The 26751-nt window shown below is 49.3% G+C and overlaps 1 protein-coding gene across 2 annotated transcripts in view; it reads left to right on the top strand.

Moving 5' to 3' along the window:
• Positions 1-26751, top strand: part of GLDN (gliomedin) — a 54723-nt gene that overhangs the window by 23508 nt on the left and 4464 nt on the right. The window contains exons 2-8 of one of the 2 annotated variants that reach the window (XM_004578374.2): positions 2641-2692; positions 10455-10472; positions 10748-10855; positions 21466-21612; positions 23637-23765; positions 25861-25944; positions 26040-26165. In XM_004578374.2, the coding sequence (XP_004578431.2) occupies positions 2641-2692; positions 10455-10472; positions 10748-10855; positions 21466-21612; positions 23637-23765; positions 25861-25944; positions 26040-26165 (664 nt within the window). The remainder of the gene's footprint in view (positions 1-2640; positions 2693-10454; positions 10473-10747; positions 10856-21465; positions 21613-23636; positions 23766-25860; positions 25945-26039; positions 26166-26751) is intronic. The other variant, XM_058665858.1, reaches the window with a different exon arrangement.

Raw genomic sequence — 26751 nt, 5'->3', positions numbered from 1 at the left:
CAGTACTGTCAGATTCTGGTATCATAAGCCCAGGTGAGCAATTTGTTGTCCCCCATCTCTAGGCAGGTTCTTCCTGACAGTCTATTGTGCTTTCCTTCTTGATCTGTTTCACTCCAGTGGAGAAGTTCTAGGCCTGGCCCAAGCACTGACCTAGACAAGTTCTCCTGTTCTCAGAATGCTCTAGCATGCTGAGGAGCAGTGGCAGGTAATAAATATATTCACAAGAAAGGCGATGTTGAATAATAATGAGTGTTCCCAACACAACTGCCGGGTGAGGTGATGGAGTAGCTGCTTGGGTTCCTTTGTTAGGGAGTCAAGCAAAGCCAGACTTGAGGATTTGGTGAGCCAATGAAATAAACACATGGCAACCCAGTATGACACATGGAGGCCAGTACGACTGTAACCAGAGACACAGGGAGAGTAGTGACAAATGGTCTCCAAGAAAGGCCAACCAAGCTGACATTGTGGCCAAGTGAGCTAAGACACCACCTGTGACATCTTACATGGGCACCAATTCGAGTCCTGGCTACTCCACTTGCATTCTAGCTCCCTGTCAATGCAATGAAAAGCAGAAGATGACCCAAATTTTTGAACCCCCATCACCCATGTGGGAGACCCAGATGGAATTCCAGGCTCCTGGCTCCAGCCTAACTGAGCCCTGGATGCTGCGGCCATTTGGGAAGTGAGCCAGAAGGAAAACCTGTCTCTTTGTCTCTCCCTCTGTTCATCAAAATTTTTCATTTTAATGATCAGAAAAAAGCAGATTCTTACTTTATGCCATACCCTTTTCATACTGTATTTCCCTTCATTCTGATATAGTCCTATTTTGTTGAGAAAATATATTCCCATCTACTGGGAAATATCTAAACCAATGTTTAATGCACAAAGAAAGCCAAAAGGTCAGGAAATGGAAACTCTTCCTAGCTCTTAGCTGTGCCTTCCGGGTCGGTGAGGAGTACCCAAGAGAAAGGCTCATTTTCCCTATTGATGCGGCTGCTGCTTCAAACTGGTCCTTTCTGCTGTGATCCCCCAGGCAACAGATGAAGCATTGTAGAGTCTTTTCTGATCTTCTCAATGGGCAATTAGATGGGGTTTTTTTTAAGACAATGAATTTTGTCCTTAGTGTTACTGATTACATTCATTTATGAAGATGCCTAAAAACAATGAGTCCAAAGTGCTTACTGCTTAGTGGCATTAAGATGATCATCAAAGATGAAACAGAAAGTGCAGCCGACCTGGGAGTCCAGGTGCCCAGCTGCATGCCCTGGAGTCCATGCTGTCACCTCTGCCAAGCCATGGGATTCTTAGCTGAGTGAAAAGGAGGAGACACTGCCCAGAAGGCTGTCAGGGTGGGCTGGAGCACTATGCTGGGAGAGTTCCCAGCTCTTCGGCTCAGCTGCTGTGCAGTCTCTCCCTGTCTGCAGAGCCTTACTGTTAGGATTCTCCTCAGCCTAACAGTATCTGAGGAAGCACAGGTCCTTTATGAAAACAATGTAGTGTTTGCGTGATGACCTGTGCATGTCTTCTGATTTATTTTACATCATTTGAGATGACTCATGCTATTTAATACAATATTAGGTCTACGTAAACAATTGTTAGCTATTTTGTTTAAGAAATGATGATGGGGTTTGGGGGAACTTTACATGTTTAGTATGCATGCATTTTTCTTGGCTGTTTCCCTTCCCTGGTTGGTTGAATGTGGTAGATGTGGTACCTGACATAAAGGGCCAACTGTACATATTTCTGTGCTACTCATCTTTAAATTGTTTGTATACATTTTGTGCATTTTTAATATGTGTGATATATATTTCACAAAGCAACCAGTTGGTACTTGCTGATTCTTAACAAAAAAGAATTTTCCTGTGGATCACATGGCAAATTAAATGAACCAAAATAGGAAATGAATTGTTTTCTCATCAAATCAAAACACATTCTTTTTAACCACATTTGATTGAAAGTATTATCAGTGAAAATATTAAATAGGACAAAGGGCATATCACGCTTAGTACAACCCCCACTACCCTGGCCCTCCACTCCTCCTCACACGAGTTCGCTTTGTTCTATCTCTAGATAGAACATTCTAGATACATTCTAGAAAGTAAAGCACAGAGAAAGGGCAGCAGGAAAGAGGCTTCTAGAAGCATTTGTGTGTGTACTTCTGCTTTGTACTTTGCTTTTTCCCTCTGTTTGTCTTAAGAGATCTTTCAGTGTTAGCCTATGGATTTGACGTGATTGGATCTGATGTTAGTACTTGCTCCAAGCCACTGGGCTCACCTCTGCCTCTTGACTGAGACCAGCAGATTGAAGCCCTCAGACACTGGGGAGCTGGCTCACTGTAGTGGTAAACACTGAACTTGGTGATCCTCTCACCACCCTCTGTGTCCGCACAAGGTGATGAAAAGCAAGACAGTGCCATTGATGACACTGGTGCATCAGCTGCTGGTGTGAGACATCCTTAGATCTTCAAGACATTTTCCCCAGACTTCTGTGATGCAGAGTCCCCTGAAGTCACATGGTGGGATGTTAGTGACTGCGTGCTCATTATCTAGATCAAAGACACACTGGGAGCTGTGACTACTTTCTTAGTGTCCGGGACCCACTGCTTACTGTCTGCTGTTCACTGTCCTCTCTTACCTGCAGGTGCGAGTGATGGTGGACCTATGCAACAGCACCAAAGGCATCTGCCTCACAGGTGGGTTGGCCAGCCGCTGACCCAGGGCCAGCCTGCAGCAAGCATGTGTGTGGATGAGGAGCACTCAGGGATCCTATGTGTCTATACATATATAAAACCAAATGTCTTTAACATACTTGAAAGTAACTGTAATATAATTAGGAAAAACAGTGTGTGCGGATTCACATAATAATGTGGCCATGGAAATAACAAAGGCCTAGGTGATTAGCAATGTGAGGTATCTTGAACCAGGTGTTTTTTCCTTAACCCCATGGCCTTTAAATAGGAAAAAGAAATAAGAAGGGGGCTTTGCTAAGTGGTAGAGTTCTTTCATAAGAATTATTTCTCCATAGCATAGGAGAGGGGTCTTCAAAAAGGCTATGAAAATAAAATTAGAAAATATGCTTATTTTGATGCATAAAACTTTGAAATTCATGCATGTGAAAGAGCATGAAAAAGTCCCATTAAAATGTGTTTTATAAAAAAATGTATGGAATTTTTAAAAAATTTGCACTAAAATGAAGTTATCTTTTTAAAAATATTTATGTAGGGCCCAGCACAATAGCCTAGTGGCTAAAGTCTTCAACTTGCATATACCGGTATTCCATATGGGCACCCCCCTTTCCATCCAGCTCCCTGCTTGTGGCCTGGGAAGGCAGTGTAGGGTGACCCAAAGCTTTGGGACCCTGAACCCGCATGGGAGACCTGGAAGAAGCTCCTGGCTGCTGGCTGCTGGCTTTTGATCAGCACAGCTCTGGCCATTGCAACTGCTTGGGGAGTGAATCGATGGACAAAAGATACTTCTCTCTGTGTCTCCTCCTGTCTGTATATCTGACTTTCCAATAAAAATAAATAAATCTGAGAAAACATATATGCATTTATGTGTGATTGTTTGTATTTGAAAGGTGATCAAAGACACAGAGATCTTCCATCTGCTGGTTCACTCCCCAGAGGGCCACAGCATCTAGGGCTGGGTTAGGACAAAGCCAGGAGCCAAGAACTCCATCTTGGTCTCCCATGTGGGTTGCAGGGCCCCAAGCACTTGAGTTATCTTCCACTGCTTTCCCAGGTGCATTATCAGGAGCTGGGTCAGAAACAGAGGAGCTCAAAGCAGTCCTGCAATATCAAGTGCCAGTATTGCAAGCGACAGTGTAACCCATTGTGCCACAACACTGACCCAAACTTAACTTCTTAATTGCCTTTTTCATGGGCCTTTTTGAAGCACCCTTACACATACAGCTTGAACCTCTCTGCCTGCTGAGTAGGCCTAGAGGTTGACCATGCTGACTCCCTACATGTCATGTATTAAGGAAATGGACTAGTCAGAAGGTATGAGGAATGCTGATGATGGTGGTGGCTGGGGGGAAGAGAAGAGGTGATTTGCTAGACCTGATGGAGTTGTGCCTCTCATGAGGGAGGAGCGCTGTTTGCCTCCTGCTTCCCGAAGTGAGGGCGAGGAAAGCCCAATCCCCAGGTCAGTCACCTCTTGCCGCTGCTTCCTCTTCTCCCCACTGCTGCCTCAGCCAAAGAAGACTCTGAGCAGGCCCAGTCGACTGAATTCAGGCACAGCCTTGCCTGCCTCTCTAAAGCAGGTGTAGCAATCTGAGGAAATGAGAACATTCTCTTCTCCTGGAACAGTCAGCTATGGCTGCTGTGGCGTAAACACAGAGCTGCCTTGCACTTGAGAAAACAGGAACCTTAGGAGCCGCGGGAAACATTGGTGGGGCCTCGTTGATCTGTGGCCGCAGGGTCTGGAGAGGTTCTGGGGACCCTTGGCTGGGAGGAGCCTCCCCATCAAGGGTGCGTGTGCCATGGCAGGAGCTTTGCCCCTCTGTGCTCTGTTCTCACAGTTCCTCGCTTAATGTGCTGTGCTTTAGGAGTGCAATGTAAGTGTGTTGTATGAATAAACCTGGGGTCTCTGTGACCAGCTGCAGGGAGAAGCTTCTCTCAGAAAGCCCAGACCCCACTTGGTTTTATTTTGACCCTGGGGAGGAAAAACTGATCCCATGTCCCCTTGGGAATTGCTAATTGAATTACTCAAGTCACACTTGGGTCCTCAGAGAAAATTCAATATCTTCAAAAGAGCCCGGTCCTTTATTCTGAAACTCTTGAGGCTAAAGCACCTTCCTTCCATCTCTGGAAGTCCCTTTTGAGAGTTCCCGCATGTGACAGTGATGAGTACTAGAGAAATGCTAAAATGGGTGGAATTACAGGCACAAAAGCCTTTCTGAGAGGCCCAGGAAAAACCTCCTCCTTTCTGATTTTTGTAGTGACAGCCCTGAGAGCCAGGCAGCGCTGTGAATGCAAGGAGAGAGCCACCAAGACCACTTAGGGGAGAGCGATGGGCAGCGGGGGTCAGCTCCATCCTGGAAGTGGGCTGAATGGGTTATTCTTTGGCACCTCCAAATGCTTTTCAAAAGGCAGCACTTTATTATCCCTTCGTGTCAGCTTGAAATTGGGTCTTTTTTTTTTTTTTTTTTTGCACAGACAGCTTTTTGATTAAAAATTAGGTGTGAAAAATACAAGCTACAGAGTAAAAAGGTGCCCCCGGATGGAACATACCACCTGCACTGGAAGCAGGGTGCTAGGCGCAGGAGAGCCAGTAGGACCCAGGACTGATTTGGGCAGCTTCAGCAAGTGGGCAAAGGGTCTTGGCTGAGACCCAGGAGGATGCTCTGGGCTTGGTGCCCTACAGCAAGACGTGCACACGCTATGCAACTTTGCGTTGTCTGTGACCTCTCAGACGAGTAGGCAGGGCAATCCACTGGCTGGACAAGATAGCTGTTTTAGCTAGAGTCTGTCAAACTGCATGTTTTATTTGTAAAAGTTTATGGAAAGAAAATTAAGATAAGTTTAATTTTGTGTGAAAGTCTTTTGAAATCATGCAATTTTCTTAACACTTTTTTTCCATGAATTTTCCAAGATCCTCAAGTACATGGTTTTCAAAAATTCTTGACCCAAGTAGACTTATGCTTTGATTTGTTTCTTTTTATTGTGAAAAATTTTAAGATCTATTTATTTGTATTAGAAGATCAGATTTACAGAGAGAAGGAGAGACACAGAGACCATTCACTGGTCCACTCCCCAGATGGTCACAACAGCTGGAACCGAGCCAAAGCCAGGAGCCAGAAGCTTCTTCCAGATGGGTGCAGGGTCCCAAGGCACTGGGTAATCTTTGCTGTTTTTCCAGACCGTAAGTAAGGAGCTAGATTGGAAATAGAGCAACCAGGACATGAACCAGTGCCTAGATAGAATGCTGGTGTAGAGGACTAGCCTCCTATGCCACTGCACTGCCTCTCACAGCACTTTTTAAGTACCCTCGTTTGCTCTTCTGAATGTATCTCACTTACTCCCATGCTCATTTTTCTTGGGAGCCTCAGAAGCAGATCTTACAGAAGAGCAGGTGGCTCAAAGATGGCAGGTTCATGGTTTGTTCTTACAGTGGTATCTGCATGAAGACTTGTTGGAAAATGTTTGAACCATCGCATTGCTGAACTGCATGGTGGGACCAAGGCACTTCAAATCCTCCTGGCCAGGGGCTCCTCACCCATCCCTGTCATTTGTCACCACTTCCTTAGCTCCACCCAGCCCAGCTTCAATAATGTATCCCAGGTGCTGCTGAGCCTGGCTTCATGTCACTCTCCAGTGTTCCTGAAAACCATGACTATTTGTTTGAATTGGCACCTAAAACAAAGCCTGTCTGCCATCCCTATTCTCATTTCTTAAGGCTCCCATGTTCATGGTCCAAAATTGAAAAGCACTCACTAAATGGGACTGAACTGAGGCTGTACTTCACTGGGGACATATCCAGGAAGGATGCCTTTCCAGGTCAGGGCCTGAGCCCGGCCAGGTAGCTGTGACAGGGCATGGTACACGGAGGCAAAGCACCGAGGCTGCAAAGCTGCAGCCAGGGCAACACTAGTGAACAGGCCGCACCCAGATCGCTGGTACTGTTGTTCACTGTGTGTTCATCGGCGAGAGGCAGCCCCGAAACCAGCTGGAGAATCCACCTCCAGGCACGTGAGCTGCTCAGGTCATGCTTTAGGAAGAGCCAAGCGTGCCAGCTCTCATGGGGAAGGTGGGACCACATCCGCATGGGCCCGAGCCCCTGTCCAGCCCGGGAGCTGTGCTGATGTGAAGGCCGAGTCCTCACTAGGGAGGAGGAGGGCGACAGTCGGGGACATGATCCCCAGGCCTGCCAGCCCTGGGATTATGGAGCTGCATTTTTCCCCAGCTCATTCTGAAGCCGCAGAGCCAGGCCTCACTCTCCCGAGTAACTACTTGGGCTTGGTGTGACGTCCTCATTTCTTCTCCTTGAGCAAGACCTTGGACAATGCTAAGCCTCTTCCTCTGTGGTCACTGCAGGTGCTTGGTTCAGACAACACCTATTTGGACAGCATCCTTGGGAGGCTGTGGGTGGTGCGGGGGGAGGACTGGGAGAGAAGTAGAGGTCTTCAAAGGTGTGTCTCTTCCCCCAGATTCTGAATGGCCTCTGTAGCAACAGTCTGGTGCCCAGGGACCTGCCGTGGTTTCCACTGGCTAGCACCCTCTCTTGAGGCCGCTGAGTACAAACATACTCTTCACATCGCTTATTCCTCACAACTGCAACAGCAGTTTTTCCTGTCGGAATGAACATTCTTGTGTCTGCTAGCAGCAAAAGCCCACTAGAGCTTATTTGTGGTGGGGGGGGCGGGGCGGAGTAAGGAGGGGCTATCAAAAATGATTGAAAGAAGGATGTATTTGTTGCAATCGGTTGGTGCTAATCAGGTTGCAAACCCCTGGTGGCCCAAAAGCAGAGGCTTAGCTGTCATCCCACTGAGCACAGTGAAGATTGGGTGATGCTTCTGGGTAGTTCTGCTTCCTCCAGGACCAAGGGGTCCAAGAAGTCCCCATCTTTGCACCAGATTCTAGGAATCCTGGTTCCATGGTCATCTGTGGAGAACACAGAGTCCCAAAGGATGGCACATGTTGCTTTTGCAGGCCTACAGTGGCATTTCCCCAGGGCAGATCCCACTGGCCAGAAGCCCTTGAAGAGTCCAGGAATGGGATCTAATTGTTTTCACAGAAAATGTTCACATCCTCTGAGGGGGTGTGGGGAGAAGGGATCATGATCATCTGTATCCCAGTCACCTGTGATGCTTGACAAAAAAAAAAAAAAAAAAAAATACAGGTTCCTGGGCCTCACTTTAAACCCAAACCATTTTAGGATCTCCACAAGGCAGGCCCAGGCATCTGCATTTTACCAGTGTCTTATTCATCAGGAATTGTAGCTATGGGATGTCAGGGGAGCTCTCTGAGGAAATGTCATCTGATTGCTTCACTCCAATGAGACCCTTAAAGGAGTGAATGGGTCCCAAATACCAGTGCAGCCAGCAGCTCTCACCATCAGTTCTGCTGCAAGGGTACAGTGAGCTCTCCTAGGGACTCCTGAAGCTGGCTCTGTGTATTGGGGCTTCAAAACACCTGTGGAAAGACTAAATTAAAAGATGTGTATTTTAGGAGGTTGCACTGTAGCATAGTGGGTAAAGCCACTGACTCCAATGCTGGCATCCCTTACGAGAGTGCTCCACTTCCCACCCGGCACCCTGCTGACACACCTGGAAAAACAGCAGACAACGGCCCAAATCCTTGAGCCCATGTACCCACATGGGAGACCCAGAGGAAGTTCCTGGCTCCTGGCTTTGGATTAGCCCAGCTCTGGTGGTTACAGCCATTTGGGAAGTGAACCAGCAAATGGAGGATTCCCTTTTTCTCTCTCTCTCTCCTTTCCTCCCTCTACCCCTCAATCCACCATCCTTTCCCTTTCTGCAACTCTGCCCTTCAATAAATGAATAGAACTTTGAAAGAAACCTTTAAAATGTTTCTTTTGATGCAAAAAGATAAAATGCACAGTTTTTTTCTTAAAGTTTATATGATACCCCCTCATATACAAGGATTTCAAAAATTTTTGTGCCAAAATAAATTAATCATTCCATTTTGTTCATGCATTTATTTATTTGAAAGGAGAATTACAGAAAGAGAGGGAGAGACAGAAATATCTTCCATCTGCTGGTTCACTCCCCCAGATGGCCACACAACCAGGGCCAGGCTAGAACAAAGCCAGGGTCCAGGAACTCTATCTCTGGATGCAGGGGCTCAAGTACTGGGTTCTTCTTCCACTGCTTTCACAGGCATGTTAGCATGGGGGCTGGCCTGGAACAGCCGAGACTTGAACCGGCACCCATGTGGGATGCCGTCGCGATAGGAGTCCATTTGTATAGTCCGTGCCTGCTTCTCTTACAGTCCAGTCGTCCTCCTAGCCGTCCGCACTCTGTGGTTGCCTCCTCTGATCTCTGGGAAGAGGCTCCCCACCCCTGTCCGGTGCCTGTGCACCATCTGGTGGTGAAGTCGTGCAGCCGCAGGTACGCTGACCACAGAGAGTGGGGATGTGATTCTCAGCTGATTCGTGCCCACACTGGGACTGCGTCCCCTCAAACACGTGAGCTTCTAGAATCCCCATATCTGCCAAAATGGCATCTAGTGTCCTGGAGCCCCAGTTATCTGGAAGCCTCCTACCCCATCAGACATGGAGTCTTGCTCACTCTGCTGAGACACTGCTTGAATTTCTAGCTTCCTCTACAACTCTGTGCTCACCCCGGCTATCCACAACCCTGTTCCTGACTTGACCTCCAAACACCCTCTGGGTATTTTCTCTGCAACCATCCCTGCTCCACTCCCCTCTTGTTGTTGTACCTGATACAGAGAGGATCATCAGCCCACACTGCTGTCACATCACTCCCCAGCACCACCAGCTCCCCACTGCACAACCATCTGCCAAAGCTCCCTACTGCCTCTTGGGTGAGGCCTGCACCCCTCGGCCTGGCATTCAAGGGCTTCCCCCAGCCACCACACCCACGAACTTGTTCCACTCTATCACTGCCTGCTAGGCTTGGCGGATCCTCTTCCTTGCTCCCACCCTGCATCCTGCAGTTCCCACCTAAGTGCTTTTGCTCCTGTCGGTGCCCTAAATGTAATGCTTACTCCTCACCTGCAGCTGTCTGTGACCCACTTTTTCTTCAGTGCTGTAGTTCAAGGCTCACCTTCTAGGGGTGCAGTCTCTCACTGGTGAGCACTCAGACTCCCCCACTTCTCCATGACTTCCTCATATTGTGCTGTGGTGTCAGGATCTACCTTCTCCGTGTAGACTTGGTTGCACAACAGACACAGGGACCAAGATTTCTGGGCAGATTCTGGGGCACAAAGTAAATGCTTAATAAATGCTGATTTCTGGACTAGTTGAAGACTGGTATTTATGAAAAGATCTTCCCTCTTCATTACTTGTGAAACAAAGTTGTGTGTAAATGACTCAGTTAATCCTCTTAGAGTCTGAGTGATGCAGGTAATTATCCATCAAGGAAGACATTTGTTATCCAATCTGAGCTCTCCGTTTTCTCAGGCTGCTTTGTGCAGCCACAGATTCGCCAAGCCAGCATCAGCTGGTGGCAAGCCCCCTTGGTGGCCCATGTGGCCCTGCCCTGGCCTGGCACCCCTATACCCACCAGTGCCAGCACTGATTGAGTTGATGATGACTTGGGAGATTGCTGACTGAGTCTGAAGCAGACATGGTTTGCTTGGCAAATGAGTCTTGACCAGATTGGTTTTAAGCATCTTGGGGACTGCAGAGTTCTAAATCGAAGGCGTGGGGTCCATTTCTTAAGGTCAGCAGTTGAGCGGAACATTTGGAAGGGGGAGGGAGTCCTTTGGTGGTTATGGTCATTTATCCTCTGCATTTCTTCTGTTGTAGGACCTCCTGGCCCCCCAGGTAAGATCCCATGGGCTCTGCTTAGTTCAGGGGAGGCTTCAGGTGGCTGGATCCTTTGGGGTTCTCTGCAGGGACAGAGGTGGGGAGAAGGGGAGGGCTGCAGAGGCAAGCCCAGTTATATCCTTTCTGCTCCTCTCATCTGAGAGCCTGTCATTACTGTACCCATCACCCACCACTGTTTCAGACAGAGAAGGAAGAATGTGGAAAAGGCACAGGTGCCAGCTCAATGTCACCAAATGCATTGAAAATGTTCTTCTTCCATGTTTTTGCTGCAGGCCCTCCAGGAGTAAGTGGCTTACCAGGACACAACGGCTCCGATGGACAGCCTGGTCCCCAGGGCCCCAAAGGAGAAAAAGGAGCCAATGGAAAAAGAGGGAAAATGGGTATTTGTTGACAGCTCTTCTAATTGTCTTCTTTGTGGCTTAGCCCTGTGACTTCATCTGGGGTGAACTAAAGCTGTGCACAGTGGAGTGAGCTGTTCCATCTCATGACCTACCTGGGAGTCATGGTGTGCTGAGACACCAAGGGCAGGCTTCTGGGTCCATGCCTGACAAGTGTTTGTGTGAAACTGGAATCTCTGTGTCCCTGGGCACCGATGTGCAGCTCTGCTCATTCAGGCTAGTGGGGCCATGGAAGGAGCTGGGGCCACAGGTAGCCTTGGGCTGTGGCAGGTGGCAGCCTTGGGCTTGCTAGGTGGCAGCCAGTGCTGCTGACCCCAGGGCCTCTCAGAGCTCAGCCCCCGTTGCTCTCTTCCCCTCCCGCCCTGCAAGTCTTAGCTTAGATGAAGTTCTGTGGCTCCTATTTTTTCCTGGGAAGGGTGGTCTTAGTCGCAGAGACAACTCCCGCTGTCTGAACAGAAAGGCAGAGTCCAGGGCTGGCCCCGGTCCCTGGCAGGGAGCTGTACATGACATCTCCAAGGGACCTCCTCCACCCTGCTCTGAGTGGGCACTGTACCAAGGTGTCAGATATGCCTGGCAGGAGGCTGGGCTGAGGCTGCGGTGGGGTCTGAAGGATGCTGAGCACCCATCCCAGGGTGGGGCATGCACAGAAGGACCCTGACTGAATACGTTACATGTTTCCCAGAATGCATATGGCTCATGCCTGTGGGGGGCTGAGGATCAGGAGGTGAGAGAGCACTCAGAAGCCCCTCTGCCACTCTGCAAGGCCTACCTGGGGCAGCCCTGTGGGAACAGGCACACATTGCACTGACTCAATCCCTGGGGACCAGCAGGAACACGGAGTCGGGGCGCGAGTGGGTCACCGCGTGTAGGATGATCACTGCAGTGTTAGTGAGCGTCCGCATAGCCCACTCAGGGCAGTGTGTAGGGCCTTCGCTCCTCCTTCGAGCAAGACCCCTAAATGTGAGCTAGTCTGGGGCCTTCAGCAGTGAGGATGACGGGCCAACTTAGAGACGGGGCATCATGGGAGAACTAGGCATGGAGCATGGAGAAAAGGGCTGGGGGGTTTGTTGTTGTTGTTGTTGTTGTTTCCCAGAAATATCTGAAACAGATCCAGGCCCTGAGAGCATGTGCTAAGTATGTAATCAGCAACCCTGGCAGGGGCAGAAAAGAAAGTGTGTGCTAATTAATGGAACAGGCATTTCTGCCTTCCATGCCCTGGAGAACCTGGAACTACAGGGCTCGCTAACCCCTGCCTTGATAGGGGTAGGAGCCAATGCCCTCACAGGACAAAGAGTATGATCCCACCCCCAGAGTGGTCACCCTGCCTCTGACTTTTCCCTAGGAGAGGAAGAGAAGGGCCCAGGAAGGTTGTGTTAAGGCATCCTGCATGATGGCTGGGGTGGGCAAATACCTGAGGAGACAGATTGGCGCTTGCAACGATAGCCCTTGGACTCTGAGTGAGCCCCCAGGAGGGCCACTGAATTGTAACCCTGGAGGGAGTCCCTCCAGCTGGGCCACATTCCTTGGTTCCTTTTCCAGGAGGTGAGAGAAGGGGAAGCCAGGCGTTCCCTTTGGCAGCCTAATCTTCATGCGGGTTAAGAAATTGCCCAGCGTCCAGAAGTGCCTGCATTCTCAGGTATTCGGAGATGCCTGCATTCCCAGCTTCTGGCTCTGAGGCCTTTGGTTGCTTTCAGATCACCTTGCGCAGTGGGCTTCTCAGGGGAGTGTAATTCCCCACTCACCTTCTACACCTGTCTGGAGCTTTCCTTCTAGTTGAGAGGGCTACCCAGTGAAGCAGCCAGAGAGGTAGAATAGAGGGGAGAAGAGAGTCCAGGAGGGGACCCTAAGATATGAGTGAGGACTTGGAGGTGGTACTTTCTGATTGGGAGGCCAGGAAGCTCTCCCTGGAAGAACTACCTGGGGGAGGTGCAGTGGGGCCCCTGTGAAGAGGGTGCCAGGCCCAGTGTGTGGGTACTGAGTTCCCAGGGAGGTTGTGGAGCAGGCAAGAGGCTGAGGGCAGCCAGGTAGGGAAAGAGGTGAAGGCAGAGGAGTTGAGAGCAGAGACAGCAGGGTGCGCTTGGGCCACCCTATATGGCTTAAGGACATGGCTCATGCTCAGAACAAGGTGTGTGTGTTGAAAGGTGGGGAATGTGGAGCAGAGCTGAGCCCTGACTCTGGGGTGAGAGGAAGGCCACAGCTGGGCTCAGAGGTTGGAGGAAGGAAGGGTGAGGCTGGCACAGGGCTGGGCGAAAGTGAGGGTTCTGGGTATTGGCAAGGCTTAAGCATGATGCTCAATTCCCAGGGGAACCCAGATGTAGGAACTGGAGCTGACAGGCAGCCACTCCACTGAGGATGGTGTCCTGTGGTCTGCAGCCTTGACCTCTGATGCCTCACTAGGCTGGCGTAGAATTTGAGTCACCAAGGGTCCCACAGGAGGAGAACAGCCCCCACACTAGATGTATGAAGAGGTCAAAGCCAAACTCTGGATTTCTGAAATCCAAGGGCTCATTGGGCTGAGAGCTTGGGCAAGGAAGACCCACGCTGTTCCCCTTGAAGCCACCTTGCCCACAGAGGAACGGGAAAGGGGCTTTGAGAGAGGGGAACCATTCAGAAGAAATCATGGTTTTGTTTTTAAGGATTTATGTCTTTATCTGAAAGGCAGAGTTACAGAGAGACGGAAGTGAACCAGAGAAAGAGATCTTACATTGCATGGTTCACTCCAATGGCCACAACATCGGAGGCCGGGCCGGGCCAAAGTCAAGATCCTGGAACTCCATCTGGGTCTCCCACATGAGCACAGGGGCCCAAGGACATGGACCATCTTATGCTACTGTTTCAGGCACATTAGCAGGGAGCTGGATTGGAAGTGGAACAGCCGGGATTCTACTGGGCACACTCCCCATCTGCTCCACCGCCACTCCCTGGCTGCTCCCCAGCTGTGGTGGGGTCTGAGTCAAGCTTCCAGCATTACCAGCCTTCTTATGGGGCTATACCTCACCTGTGAGCTGATTAGCTTCCCTCTGTCTCTGCCCCACTTCATCCTCTTCATAACTAAATGTATGACATACTTGAGTTTTTCTTCCATCTGAGACAAAGGTTATCTGAATGAACTGGGCCCTGTGGAAAGAGCATACTGAGCACATGAGCAACCCTGGGCCCACTCAAGCCCCAGAGCAAAGCCACCCTGTTGAGTCCCTGGCCTAAGGCCCGAGGGCCATGCTTCTCTTCTCCATGTACTTCTGGGCCCTGGGAAGGGTGAGAGAAGGGATCAGGTGCGGGGTGCAGCGGAGAAGGGCCTTGAACCTGAGCACAGCCAGTGATAGGGTCAAATCTTTGTCAGCATTACAGGTCTCTCCTCTTGGGCCCCTGCTCAGGGCTGTGAGGTTCCCCTAGCCCTGCTGGGCTCCCAGGTGAGGTGGAAGAGGGGCCCAAGGCCTGCAAAGCAGCGCCAGGGGCTTCTGCAGGACATACACAGGAGACAACCAGAGCCAATGTGGGCTCCTGAGAGGGCAGTAAGCCCGGTGGGGCTGCAGATGGAAAGCTGCAGCCTCTGAGGGGTGTCCAGGAAGCTGAAACGTCTGAAGATCAGTCTGGCTTTCTGACTTTGGAAATGCTAAGAATGAAGGTGGGATAGCAGGGAGCCCGGGGGAATGTCTTGGGTCCTGGGCCTTCCACCTTCCACATGTGCACCTTGGGAAAGCTGCTCAGCCCTTCTGTGTCATAGTTGCCTTTGTGAAATGGGGACAACTAGTCCCTTCCTCACAGTGTGGTAAGGAAGGTGGACTATGCTAACGCAAATTAAGTGCTTGCTTATATCAAGACCTGGCATGTGCTAAGTGCTTTGTTTAGCTATTATTATTGTAGTGGTTGTTTCCAAAACCCGGGCAGGAGAAACTTGACTTTGGATCAGGGGAAATGTTCCACCCTCATGTGAAACTGTCGACTTGGACTTGGAAGTGAAGGTGACTTCCTGTTCTCAGTTGTGCAACTGGCACATTCTGCAGAATCAAACATTTGCTTGCTTTCCATTCCCTCTTCTCTGAGAGCTAAGACTGGCGTGTCTTCTGCAAAAACCAAGTTCTCATACTAAGTAGAAACAAACCGCCCCCTCCTTCCACGTGTCTCAGGACTGGGCTTTGTGAGACACCACCACCCCCTTTCTCCCATCTTCATCTGTGGCAGACAGATGGCACTGCCAAAAATAGAGCCCCCCCCTCCGAGCCCCCGTGGTGAAGCCGCCGGAGTCAGTCCCAGCTGGAGGCACACGGCCCCACAATCCGGTGCTGCCTGTTTTGCGTGGGTGACACCAGGGAGAAACCCAGCAGGTAGCCACTTGCAGCATTTGAGCCCGCTAGGCTGGCGGAACCTGGCTTCTCTCCCCTTGTGAGATGTGCCGGCTTGTGGCAGGGGCCAGCCCCGGCAGGCTCCCTGGGCATGGCCAGCAGCCTGGACCTTACAGGAGCGGAGCAGCATGGAAGCGGGTAACAGCACACCAGGCATAATTGGCCAGCAAAGCTGAGGGGCGGCTTTGTTGTATGTGATAGGTCACAAGAGGCCAAGGGCATACTATGTGGGGGACAAACTGTCCCCATGCTTTCTTAATGAAAGCCCCCTAATAGTAACAGATACCCATCGTCCTCCCATCTCCAACTCAAGGTCAGAAATACACCCTCAGGCAAAGGCCTCCACTGGCTTCAGCACTTGCTCCAGCAGAGGGCTGCCTTCCAAATTCACATACAGCTCTCCAGAGAAAATGAAACAGACATAAAGAACAAACAAAAGGAAGGAGAGCTGGGCTGAAGGGGCAGGAAGGCGTTTGGTGACCAAGTGTCTAACCAAGATGAACCTGCTGTTACCAGCAGATACCACCGCTGCCCTGAGCACAGCTAAGCCTGCGTCATGTGAAACTGCAAGTGGGCGTCAGTCTTGCCCAATGTGCTGGGCTAGCTGAATACCACAGTCGCCTCCAGACCACATGCCAAAGTGCTGGATATCCTGGTGACCTGGGCAAGGGTGGCCTAGAGCCATGGGTTTCTGATGCCATGGTGAGGGATGCGTTCTGAGCTGGGACATCCCTGAGAGGTGGAGCTCATCTGAGGTTTCCAGCTGGCAGAGGTAAGGGCCTGTGGGGCTCTGACTCTCACTGTAACTGGACATCCTGGTTTGCACACACAGGTTTTGTGTAATTGGCTGAAAGCCATGTCTCTGTCCACGATGCTTCCCAACAGCCATTGGGAGCGTGAGTTCTCCAGGTGCCCTTAGTTGAGACCATCCATGGCTGTTCCCTAGCAACAGAAAAGTAGACACATGTTGATATTTATCACCCCTCTGGGGCATCTGAAAGGCGGAGACTGCCACATCCCTTAAAGGGAATAATCTAGTATCAGATAATGACCAAGCCCTGTTCCTCAGCAGATTGCAGTGTGAACTGGGCTGTGTTGTGGCAAAATGACCTCCCTGTGGTTGCAGGGGCTGGTGCAGAGCCAAGCGATGCTACAGAGACATGTTAGAATTGGGTGGGAGGTTGCTCTAAGTGGCCTCCAAGTTAGGAGCCTTCCAATCTGTGATGCTCTTGGGAAGATTACCCTGGAATCCCTCAGGGCAGGCAGGAGCTATTGGCATGGCAGGGGTGGGAGCAGTGGGATGCATGGGATTGGATTTTAAACCTAAAGGGGAGACGTTTGCAATACCAGAAGGATGACAGTTCTAGAACAGGGATTGGCCAGGTTGATGGGACATAAGAAAAGGACACATGGGCAGTTGTTTAGCCAGAAATCAGAAGGGGCATGGGGAGCAGCAGGGCAGAGAAGGCAGTGGGTCTGAAGTCTTCTTGATGGTGGAGTTTGAGGATCATGAAGATTTGAGTAGAGACAAAGGGAAGTTTCCTCCTCTGTTCCCTGGCGATGAATTAAAAAAGACAAAAGGCATGCAAACAGATTCCCATGTAGCAGACCACCGACTTTCAGAAGCTCATTGGCCTATTCCCCATAGGGGAAAGAACAGGAAAGGGGAGTTTCATTTCAGGGATGGTAAGTGGGACTGGTTGGGAGAGCCTGTCCAAAAGACAGACAGCACTCGGTGTATAGAAAAATTCCCCCTGGGGCCAGTGTGTTGGCTCAACTAGCTAACCCTCCACTTCCAAGTGCTGGGATCCCAAAACAGCGCTGATTTGAGTCCCGGCTGCTCCACTTCCCTTCCAGCTTCCTGCTTATGGCCTGGGAAAGCAGGAAAGAATGGTCCAAAGCCTTGGGACCCTGCACCTGTGTGGGAGACCCAGAGAAAGCTCCTGGTTCTTGACTTCAGATCAGCTCAGCTCCAGCCATTGTGGCCAACTGGGGAATGAACCGGCAGATGAAAGATCTTTTACTCTGTATCTCCTTTTCTTGGGAAATCTGCCTTTCTAATACAAATAAATAAATCTTAAAAAAAAAAAAAAAGAGGTTCCCCTGGAAGTTGAATGATTTCCCAGACCAGACATGATCTGGCTGCATTCCCAGCCTTCTTCCAGCTAGTGAGATTTCAGGGTGGGGCTGGAGGTTGTCCGACCTTCATGCAGACAAGGGGATTCCACACGCCTTCTCCTTGTGCCTCGGTGGACAGAGGCAGCACATGACTTTGCTTAGGTTAAATGCTTAGCATGCCAAAAAGGGTCCTACTTTGGTATGTCATCTTCTGAACCCCAACATTTGCCTCTGGCTTTTCTGTTTTGACATCATCCTTTCCCATCTGTATGCCCTGTCCTTCTTTCTCCTAATTTTATTTTCCTAACTAGGGCCTCCAGTAGAGTGTTAAATAAAGTTGAGAAAAGTAAACTATCTTGGAGCCAGTATGTGGCATAGTGGGCAAAGCCACTGCCTGCTACACTGCATCCCATGATTGTTCCTATTTGTGTCCTGACTACTCCTCTTTCAATCCAACTCCCTGTCCATGGGAATGTTTGGGTCCCTGCCACCCACGTGGGAGACCCAAGTAAAGCTCCTGGCTCCTGGCTTCTGCATGGCCCAGCACTTCCATCACAGCTATCTGGGGGGGTCTCTCTCACTTTTTTTTTTAATGCTGCATTTCTTGATTGTATTCGAAACTCTGTATCTTTTTTTTTTTTAGTGTTTTATGATAGGATTTTACACTTGTCATTTACACAAATTACAAGGTTCTGCTTCAAGTCTTTAAAAAATTTTCTAAAAATTCAGCCCACGTGCAGCACAAGAATATGCAACACTACTTTACATTATACACACTTTTTATCAAAGGAGATACAAAATTCTGGCTTGTTTTAGACAAATACAAGAAGCTTCAACCTAGACACAAAGGGTTAGCATTAATTCTCAAATATAAGTCTGCACTTTTGTGTTGTATTTCTCTGAGACATAAATAACAAATTCCTAAGAGATTTTGTTTTCCCTTTTAAAGGAAAACTGAAAAATTTCCCATGAACAAATCCTTAATCTTTTCACCATTCTAATGTTCCCTCCCTTAGTGCCAGATACTTGAGTTACTTAATAAAATCAGGAACGGGCCACTTAGAGGTTAACTCCTTTCCTGTGAAACTACAAACTGTCTTGAAATGATGTGAACGAATCTGCTGCATGATCGAACATGTGGTAATCTACCTCTGCCGGCTAATCTGTTAAGGAGGGAGATCGAAGTCTCTCTCAGTGCATGTTTGCTTGCTGATAAATTCAGGGCCTTCAGAATCAAGCTGTCTGATGCTAAGGGAACTCTCAGCTCAAAATACAACTTGTCCACCAAATGCTCAAGGGACTTCTTTGAGTCTCTCTGTCTCTCTCTCTGTCTCTCTCTTCCTCTATAACTTTTCAAAATAAATATTTTTAAATGTTTTTAAAATGTAAAAAGAAAATAGATCATCTTTATGTTGTTCTCAATGTTAGATATTTAATCATTCACCATTAAATATAATATTAGCTGCAGAGTTTTAAAATATATATATATTTATTTGGAAGGTAGAGTGACAGAGGGGAAACAGAAAGAGGCATATTTTTAAAATATGATATATTTATGTTAAAGGTAGAGTTGCAGAGAGAGAGAATGAAGCCAGCTCCAGTTGGCACTCTGCATGGGGTGCCTCTGTGGCAGGCAGCGGCTTAACCCAGTGCACCCCAATGCTGGCCCCAGCTGTAGGTTTTTTCTAGATTCCCTTCAAAAACAGTAAATTTCCTTCCATTGCTAGTCTTCTGGAGAGTTTTTGTTTTAATTTTACCCGATGCCTTTTCTGCCTCTTGCTTAAACTATTAAAACACTGACCCAAGGGTGCCCTCTGCAGGTATCTAGGGATTCCTACACCACTATCTCTATTATCTTTTTTTTTTTTAATTTATTTATTTATTTATTATTGATTACATTGCATTATGTGACACAGTTTTATAGGCACTGGTTTTCTCCCACCTCTCCCCCCATGGTGGATTCCTCCACCTTGTTGCATTATTGCAGTTCAAATTCAGTTGAGATTCTTTCATTGCAAGCATATACCAAGCATAGAGTCCGGCATCTTATTGTACAGATAAGTTCAATGGCTTCTTGGGGAGACCATCTCTGGTCTGAAGGTAGAGCTGGCAGAGTATCATCCCAATCAATTAAAAGCCCCAACATAACATCAGCCACAATTTGTAACGTTATGGAATTAGTTGACATGGTATTGAGTAACCAATATGTTAAAAGAGAGAGAAAAAAAAAGAATGCAAGTTCTGAACCACATCCTGTGACTTCTACATTGACATTTCAATTATTAGTTTATATACAACCGGGTTCTATACACCTTAAAATGGCTATAGATTACTATTCAGCTGTCTCATGTCTATTTTAATTTTAGTATTTAGCAGTTCATAGCGTTGAAGCATGATTTTGCTGAACCTGGTTGTGTTTCATGTAGTCTAACTCTATAACTCTAACAAGGCATATGTCAACAGTTTAGGTGAACAGTTTTAGGAAGGGTGTGCAGAGAAATCTTCAATACCCCAGTGAGGAGTAACTAGTCTTTGTGTCAGTTATAAGTGAGTTATAAGTGCATCCCCGCTGACCATTTTCTGTCTGTTTCTAAGCTTTCCTTGTTCCCTGAGTATCTATTCTAGTTTTTTTTGTTTGCTTGCTTGTTTGTTTGTTTGTTTTGAGGGGTTTCTGGAGCGATCCTGATGGTCATTACAAGAGAGTGTGGGGACCCAAAGTCAGAACCAGGCAAGGACCAGAGAAAGCTCCTCTCCCTAGTCCCGACGGAAGTTTACTGTTCTTCTGTTTCTGCGGACTGCTCAGTGCTCCTGGTTGTCGTTCCGATGACCTTGGATCCTGCAAGGCAGGATTTAGGCTTCTTCCATCCCATGTGGTAGATCCAAATGGGAATGGGTGACCTCAGAGTTCTTGGCCTCCGAAGGCACTCCATTTCCCCATAGTCTCCTTGGCAGTTGGGATATAGTCCTCGGTGCTCATACTGATAGTCCTTGGTGAGGATCTGGGAGTCTTCAGGGTTGGGATACAAGTCTCCTCCTGTCCGCCTGCTCCACTCTGGGGACCCCTCCCTGCTCTATGCATATGACCTCCTGTTAAGAGGTTGTTAGGATTGCTCCTGATTCCCCCTATATGCCTTTGTAGTTTTGCTATTGTCTAATGCTGATTCGAGTCTGTTGTCTACGAGTTACCAGTTATGATCTTAATATGTTATACTTCCCGTCTTCCTCACACCTTCTAGGGTGAAGTAATATTTCTCTATGCTACTCAGAAATGGGGAGGGAGAGCAGAGATATATCTACTATCTTAATCTAGCCACCTACTGAGTGGCAGGCACCCAAGGTTCTGGCTCCTCATCTAGCTGTGGGTTCTCCCTCTCTGTGTTGCCAGGACCCATTTCCAGGCAGTGAGTTGGGAGGGGCCTTGTGCCACTGTGCCACCCTTGGCCCGGAGCAGAGACGAGCTATTACCTAGAGTTCGCCTGGTTTCCAGCCGTGTGTAAGTGATTAGCAATTGCTTAGGGAGTCCCGCCTCCCAAAAGCAGCCGGAATGTTCCCCTATTATGGTTGTCCACACCACTGCCATCACTACTGATGGGCAGCCTTTCCCATACTGCTCTTGGAATTGAAAGTGTCTCCCTTTGGACGGTCTGAGGGAGGGCCACTGAGAGGGGATCCCTTGGCAGCATTGGCTTTACCTGCTGTGTGCCTCAAGTCTCGACATCATTAATAAAGTTCCTGGAAGGGTAACTGCACAGCCGATCTCGATAGACAGGTGGTAGAGAGTGACTTAAGTCACGTGAATAACACGCACTGCAATAGCACCAAACAAGCTCTGCCCAGTGACCCCGTCAGCCTTGGTGGGGACAGTGCCAGGCCTCTAATCAGGACTCCTACCCTCTTTCCACTATGGCCACCGTGGGGGACTCACTGCTCGGGCTGCCTTCTTTCTCAGAGCTACCCACCTGCAGAGGGGGATTCTTTTATGAAGCTGCGCCCCTGCTGCCCTAACGAGGTTTTGTGTGTGTTTGTAAAGCTGCTTCCTGGCCCCCTTCAGTGGGACATACAAAGATCACAAAATGCTGTTCAGAATTCCTTGCACAACAGAACTAATATGTCATTTCCTCCCCTCCTCAGGGCCACCTGGAGCCACCGGAAATCCCGGAGAAAAGGGAGAGAAGGGAGACCTCGGTGAACTGGGCTCCACTGGGAACGAGGGCCCGCCCGGGCAGAAGGGGGAGAAGGGAGACAAAGGAGATGTGTCCAATGATGTACTTCTGTCAGGTGAGGCCCTGGGGCCCTGAGGCCTGCCTGCTGCTTTTCCTCGGAGACCCACGCTGGCTGCACGGGGCCATCTGTACGGCAACAGGTTCTGCAGTCGGTGTTTTCAGAATCAGCCAGCACACGCTACTACCCATGGCAGCTCAGAGCTGGGAGCCTCATGCAAGTCAGGCTTATGATTCAGATTTAAAAGCTGTGCAGTGGCACTGGATGGGGTGAAACAGGCTTCCTTTGCTCAGTGCTTAATGAAATGCGGCGAGGTCCGGTACAGGACTAGGAGGTGAATGCCTGACTGTGTCTCTCAGGACGTTGGACAGAAATTCAAGATGGATCCCTGTCAGGTCCTGGACCTCTGCCTCTTGGCATACAATCAGGGCAGACTGCACCAGCTGATTTTCTAGCTCAGGGTACAAGCAGAGAGTTGGTGTTTGTAAGTGAGAAAGTTCTGGGGGGATAGGGAGATGGGTGCAGCAAGCCACACCGAGACAGTCGCCTGGCAGAGAGAACAGGTGACAACTGATGGTCACTGAGGATGGATAGGCAGGAGGATTTTATATCCACACAGAGCTTTGGAGGCCATCTGCATCACCCGGCTAGCTCAAGCAGCACTTACTGACTACCAAAGAGACCACTTAGGAATCAGAGACTTTGCCTGTGACTTTGGTTGGAAAATGAGTGAGATGTGATACCTGCCCTCGAGGAGCGAGGATGGTCACAGGTGCTCAGAGGCAAGAGCCTGAATCAGGCACCCTCCCAGCACCCAGAAGGGTGAGGAACTCGCAGAGCCTTAAGGATGGGGAGCACACAATTTATTGGTTTTCAAACACAGGGGACCTTGAGAAGCAGAATGCATGACACTGAAAACTATTTGTGTGTTTAAAATCTAGTTTCATGAAATAGATCAATTTTTTTTTTTTGTAACTTGACAGTCTGGAGTCCTGTATCCCCCAACCCCCACCCCAGTCAAGCCACTGCACAAATTGGGGGTGATGACAAGCCATCCTTGAGTTGACCTTGACTGTAGTTTAGAAAACCAGGCCAGGGCTCGGCAGCGTGGCCTAGTGGCTAAGGTCCTCGCCTTGATCCCATATGGCCGCTGGTTCTAATCCCGGCAGCTCCACTTCCTCTCTATCTCTCCTCCTCTCAGTACATCTGACTTTGTAATAAAAATAAAATAAATCTTTAAAAAAAAAAAAGAAAAGAAAACCAGGCCAGAGTGGAGTGTGCCCCCTGGTGGGGAGTGGGGAAGGTGCAGGAGGGCCCGCCCCCATTGGCTCTGCCTGGTCCAGAGGGGACAGTATTGCAGCTTCAGCCCCTACCATCCCATTTGTCTCCTTCAGGAAGACTGAAAAGGCTTCTTTGGTCTGAATGGGAGGTCTTTGCTCACCATTCCCAGCTCAGAACCTGGGGAAAAACAGGGCTGGGGAGCACACAGACTGCATCCTTTATTGCAAAGCTCCCAAGCAGTGGTCCAGGAAGCTAGGGCCATGGCCACCTGCAGGTATGTAGGGAGAACAACTGCCGAATTAACACATAGCAGTGCCCTCAGTGGATCTCTCTGAGCACAGACTTTGAGACCCAGTAAAGAAACAGGCTCAGGAGGGTTGATTTCCCTGCCCAAGGTCATGAAGCCAAAGGGTGCCAGGAGCTCTCTGCACCCAGCAGAGCTCTACAACCCTGACTGCAGATGACCAAGCCTGTCCCCTGTGCCAGGAAAGCTCCCTGAGTCCTGGCTCTGTGCAAGTTGATGAACTTGGCCAAGACACGGTTACTGGATGTGTTACATCTACCAGCCATGGAGTTATATGGAAAAACGATGGGGGTCTGGCAAAACTCAGCACAATTCCTGCCTTGTGGCTGGCCCTTTGCCCAGTGTAGACAAGCAGCTCTGGGAAGGAGTGGCCTAAGGGGAAGCTCTCGTTGGCTGATGACTGGTCCATTGCCTGCAGGCGAAGCTGGATCTCTGTTCAGAGCTCTTCCTTTGTTCCTGAATTGCCCTCCCCTTCTCTCTCTCTCTCCATATCTAGGTGCCAAAGGTGACCCAGGCCCAGCCGGTCCCCCTGGTCCCCCTGGCCCTCCTGGTCCACCCGGGCCTCCGGGAAACAGGAGAGGCAAAGGCCCGCGGCAGCCACACCTGTTCACTGGCCAATGCGAAGGTCAGCAACCCCCACCCGGGAACAGCCCTTCCACCCAGGGTGTGTGACCAGATGTAAAAAAGAGAAAGAGGGAGGAGAGTTTGCTCAAAGGAGCATCCCCCTTGCAGCATACTACCGGGAGAGCTGAGAGGCAGCCCTGGGCTGGGAACTGGAGGCAGGTTTAGAAGTGGGCCTCCCTCCCTCTTTCATCTCTCAGCCTTCTTTAATCGCCAGACTAGGCCCCCTCACCATAGCTGCTGTTCCTCTTTCCTCTCCTCTGTAAAGGTTTGGAGGCTGAACTGTACACTTTTCCAGTAATGCCATCTTGGGACAATGACTGGCTTTACTGCTGTCAGGAGCTGCTGGGGAAGTTCCGATGGGTTAACTCCTTCCAAATAGCCACGACAGCAGTACTGTCAACAGAGAGGTGGGGAGCTCTCAATCTGCTGGTTTCGTTCCCCAATTCCTTCCACAGCCAGAACTGAAGTGGCTGGAGTATGGAGCCAGAACTCAATCCGACTGTCCCAGGTGGGTTGTAGGGACCCAACCACTTGAGCTGTCACCTGGTGCCTTCTAGGATGCATGTTAATAGGAAGCTGTGATGGCAGGTGGAGTCAGGTCCCCCACCCAGGCACTCCAACATCCTAACCTAACCAAGGGTTTAAGTGCTAATACCCACCCACTGCCACTGACTTGAATGGTGATGGTTCACCAGGCTCAGCAGTTAGTTCATCTAATTGTTACAACAATACTCTAACAGTGGGTGCATTATGTTCTGTAACGTGTTGATCCAAAACAATCAACCCAAGGGGCTTAGTAGCTTTCTCAAGAGAACTTGGTTAGTAAGTGATAACACAGGGTCAAACCCAGGTCTTCCTGACTGCCAACAGAATACCCTCAGAGATAGAAATTCACACTTTGAGGCCTGACCCAGGCCAACCAAGGACCAGGATTACCTGATCATTGCTGGTCTTTCAGCTAAGTTATAGCGGGAGTGGCCATGAAATTGAAAGCTAATTAGAAATCAAGGGTCCCACTAGTGGAAAATACCTCTTGGGTGATTTGGGAATGTGGTCCCAGAAGAGGCATCCAGGACCTGTCTGGCTATAAACCACAAGGCGGTTCTGCTTGAGGCCAGCACTTCAGTACAAAATGTAGAGGAGGATCCCGCCTGGAGTTTCCTAAAGGGTTTGCAGGTGAATGGGGGTGCACCGTTCCTCCTGAAAGTGGGCACATCGCCACTCTGTCCCCAACAAACAGAGCCTCTTCATCATTGTACCCAACAGCCAGCACCCCATTCACTCATAGCAAAACAACTCGGTGGCTGGCAGCCAGTTCTACCCTGCTGCTAGCCTCAGCCCTCTGCTCAGCTCCCCCCTGGGAAATGGCCTGAGCAGGGATCGTGCCCAAGAGCAAGTCTGACCTGAACTTCTGCAGAATTCTGGTTGACCAAAGGCTCTGCAGCCAGAGACCCTCAGGTGGCCTCTGGGTGGGCAGAGGTTTGGCCCAGGGTTATGAATGATGCTTAAACCAGAAGCCATGCTCCTCCCCCCTGCCTTCTACCAGTGAGTCCTTTGTTGCCAGGTGTTTAAACCCCTACTAGAGAGCCTGAACTCAAGCCATGGCGCTGCTCTGTAGTTTCTTGCTAATTCAGACTTCAGGAAGCAGTGGTGATGGCACAAATATTTAGGTCCCTGCTACCCACTTGGGAAAATAAGATTGGGTTATTGGCTCCTGGCCTAATCCCAGCCCTTGGGAGTCTTCTCTCATCTCTTAAATAAATTTCAATTTTGAAAAGCTAAAGTGCTCAGTCTGTGGTGTTGTATTGTAGCAACACAAGGTAAACTAAGACATTGCCATCCTACCAGGATTGCTTCTTAGCAACTGTGGTCAGAGAAAGCTTGTTGGGAACCTACCAAGCAAGGGAACAAAATTAGAAACATTCAGTTTAAGTTTGCCGAAAAGTCAGATTCAAGAAACTCAGTGGGCTTCTCGTAAAGGGAGAGCTTAGGGGGCTAGGCCTGAGCAAGGAGTAGGGAGCAGCAGTTGTCACATTATACGCATCTCCCAGTGCCAACTCTATCTGCTCTGGGTAATGTTGCTGCTGTTATTGTAGGTGAGACATGTGCCGTGCCCAACGATGATACCTTGGCTGGAAAAGTTGATGAGAAAGTCAGTGAACGTCACTCCCCACGAGCAGGTACTAAAGCACAGTGTCCCATTGTTAAGCTGGATGCCTTAAAGTCGTCATGGGCAGGTTACTAACTCTCCACTCTTTTTCTCTTCTGCCAACAGAATCCATGATCACGTCCATCGGAAACCCAACCCAAGTTTTCAAGATGAAGGAGACATTTGGGACTTGGATCAGAGAGTCTGCTAACAAGAGTGACAGCCGCATCTGGGTGACTGAACACTTTTCAGGTACTCTGACAGAAGCTCTACATGTGTGCTCTAAGTGCGTTTTCAGCCCATGGCCCATCTTCAAACTTATTCTGTCTCTGCACCTGAAACCCCCGCTGAAGGATAAGGGAGTGGGTAAAACACTGGCTTCTTTTGAACATGCTAGTGGTACGCCTTATAGCTCGGGTCACAGGGGCATGACTGGGGACTTGCAATATAGGTTTATTTTTATTGAAAAGGCAGATTTACAGACAGAAGGGGAGACAAAAGGATCTTCCGTCCACTGGTTCACTCCCCAAATGGCCTTAATGGCCAGAGCAGAGCCAATCCAAAGCTGGGAGCTCTCAGGGTCTCCCACATGGGTACAGGGTACCAAACTGAGAGCCATCCTCTGCTGCTTTCCCAGACCACAAGCAGGGAGCTGGACCAGAAGTGGGAGCAGCCAGGATTAGAACCAGCGCCCGCATGGCCTGCCAGCACTTGAAGATGAAGAATTAATGAGTTGAGCCATGACACCAGCCCCAACTTTATCCATTTTTAACCAAAGTATTTAAAAGTAAAGAAATAGCATGATGTCTTATGCCTTGCAACCTGTTAAACACAAAGT

Source organism: Ochotona princeps, chromosome 6 (assembly GCF_030435755.1).
Source record: "Ochotona princeps isolate mOchPri1 chromosome 6, mOchPri1.hap1, whole genome shotgun sequence".
Taxonomy (NCBI): domain Eukaryota; kingdom Metazoa; phylum Chordata; class Mammalia; order Lagomorpha; family Ochotonidae; genus Ochotona; species Ochotona princeps.
The sequence above is the reverse complement of the archived record's forward strand: the minus strand, read 5'-3'. Positions and strand labels throughout refer to the sequence as shown.